Genomic DNA, 2,160 nt, shown 5'->3' with positions numbered 1-2,160 from the left:
GAGAGAGAGAGAGACTTTCTTTTGAGTGCCCTGTGTCAACTTAGTTTCTCATAAATGGCTTTGTCAGGTCTCCTTCACTACGCAGTGGTTGAACAATTAACCATATTGTAAGCATGATTGTCAGCCCGGCAGGGATGATTAACCTGAAATTGAAGAATGTCCACTGTGATTTCCTATTGTCTATTATGGGTTTAACAGCTCAGCTATGGGAGATTAAAGCCATAGGTAAGGACTGATCAACATGTTTTAGAAGAGACGGGGAAGTACATCAAGATTTGGCACATTAAATAATACACTCGGCAAAATAACTTAGTCTGACATGTACTAGTTCTTTTGGGTCATTGTGTGCTAATTATTAGTGCACAGCGTCCACATCCTGCAACCTGTGTCCCAAATCAGTCTTTTGCCCAAGAGGAATGCTCTTATCTTTAACTAATGAGCAGATGTGGTTCAATGCTTCACTTTTTCCCACTCAGTTTGACACAATCTGCGCATTCCTGTTTTCATACCACAAAAAAAAGGGGGAAATAGTGCTACGTTAATAATACACACCGCAGATCACACACTGTACTTTGCTGAGTAAACAGAAGCAGGCTGAGCGTTGTTCTCCCCGAGAGGTCGGCCTCTCTCACATGTGTAAATCTCTCCGGCTCCTTGGAGGCTTGAACAAACAGCAGCACCTTCGCTGCAGCAGCCACTTCACAGTCTTCATGTTCTACGGTGTGGGGGGGCTGCCCCACCGCCCTTTTTTTTTAAAGAGACGACTGGTTAGTTGAGGTGTGTCCTGGCTTAACCATTAACCCCAGGCGTTATCCAATCAAGTTCCTCTGCTGACCTCCTCAAATCACCAATGTATGGGAGTTTCCATCAAGCCTTTCCACCATTTGATTATTTTGCTTCTTGTTCTCTGGGGAGATGTTGGAAAAGATCTTGGTCCTCCTTTGTTTGCCATCTGCTTTGGCCCAGCTCTGTACACCAGGTAAGGGACCACACTCAACACCTTCTGTTTTCACATGTTATCCCATAAGATACCGTTGGAAAACACAGGTGTTGTTACCGTGGCGCAAACAGTCGAGGTGTATTTCTTTGTTGCCTCTCAGGTTTAGAACGTGGCTTGTCCTCTGAAACTAAATCAGATTAGACACATAACTCAACAACAATGGCTTACATGTGACGTCAACTGTAATTCTATGTAATAATACATGCTGGCTTTCTAGAACTCCATGAGGAAATGAAAAAATGAAGCTCACTGTGCAAGAGTGAATTTAAATGTGTTTTATCTTTAAAGATGCTTCCGATGGCTACAAAGTCCGACTCAGCATCAACACCGCGCTGGGAAATGAAGCCGTATGTATACATTTACATATTCATCCGCTAAACCATCAAAGCATCAGATCATCAGTACAATCTCTGTGTCATATGCTGTTCTCATACTATATTATTCATCAACTGATCATTCATGCAAACAGCTACCCTTATAAACAAGTATTGTGCTGACGACTGTCTAGAATACACTCAAAGTGTGTGTGTGTGTGTGTGTGTGTGACTATACTTACAAGGACAAGGTCCATCTGGTGACCAATTAACCATAAAGGTCTTTACTGAAAACAGTAACTGTCCATGTTTTTTCGCAGTATGTTTGGAATGAAAATGAAATGTTCCTCTTCCGAGCAACTCTGGCTTTTGCCATGAGGAATCACTTCAACGGCCAGCTGTTCAAGTAAGAAAACCTTTGTGTGTCCTCTTATGCTGTTTGGTTTAAGAAACATACAATCCAAAGTTCAAGAATACTTCTCTGTGTACATGGAACAGGCAGAATAACTATAAAACTCAGATGTGATCCCTCTTTACCGTAATGAAATCATTGAGTCATGGTTTATGAGCGTGTTATCATGACACTGATGTGGTCTTTATTGTCTCGTGAAACCTCCCCAGTGTGTCCAACATCGTTGTGTGTGATGTGACGCCCCGGGTGTCCTTCTGGTTCGTGGTGACGTCGCCGCTGGACCCCTCCCAGCTGGTTAGGAGAGAAGAGGTGGAGGAGGCTGTGAGGTACTCATGGTCCAGGGACGCGTTATTATGGATCTCACGTATCGTCTAGGCAAGGCCCGCCCTGCAAAGAAGCCCCATTGGTGGGGTTGGGCATTTGGGGGGGGGGGG

At 44.0% G+C, this 2,160-nt stretch overlaps 1 protein-coding gene across 1 annotated transcript in view; it reads left to right on the top strand.

Moving 5' to 3' along the window:
• The first annotated feature begins 580 nt into the window (after positions 1-580).
• cltrn (collectrin, amino acid transport regulator) overlaps positions 581-2,160 on the top strand; it is a 2,835-nt gene continuing 1,255 nt past the window's right edge. Inside the window, exons 1-4 of the mRNA XM_032526800.1 lie at positions 581-979; positions 1,289-1,347; positions 1,635-1,720; positions 1,936-2,052. Coding sequence (XP_032382691.1) covers positions 916-979; positions 1,289-1,347; positions 1,635-1,720; positions 1,936-2,052 — 326 coding nt within the window. The 5' untranslated portion in view covers positions 581-915. The remainder of the gene's footprint in view (positions 980-1,288; positions 1,348-1,634; positions 1,721-1,935; positions 2,053-2,160) is intronic.

This window comes from Etheostoma spectabile, chromosome 9, assembly GCF_008692095.1.
Source record: "Etheostoma spectabile isolate EspeVRDwgs_2016 chromosome 9, UIUC_Espe_1.0, whole genome shotgun sequence".
NCBI lineage: Eukaryota > Metazoa > Chordata > Actinopteri > Perciformes > Percidae > Etheostoma > Etheostoma spectabile.
This window is presented reverse-complemented; position numbering and strand designations above follow the sequence as displayed.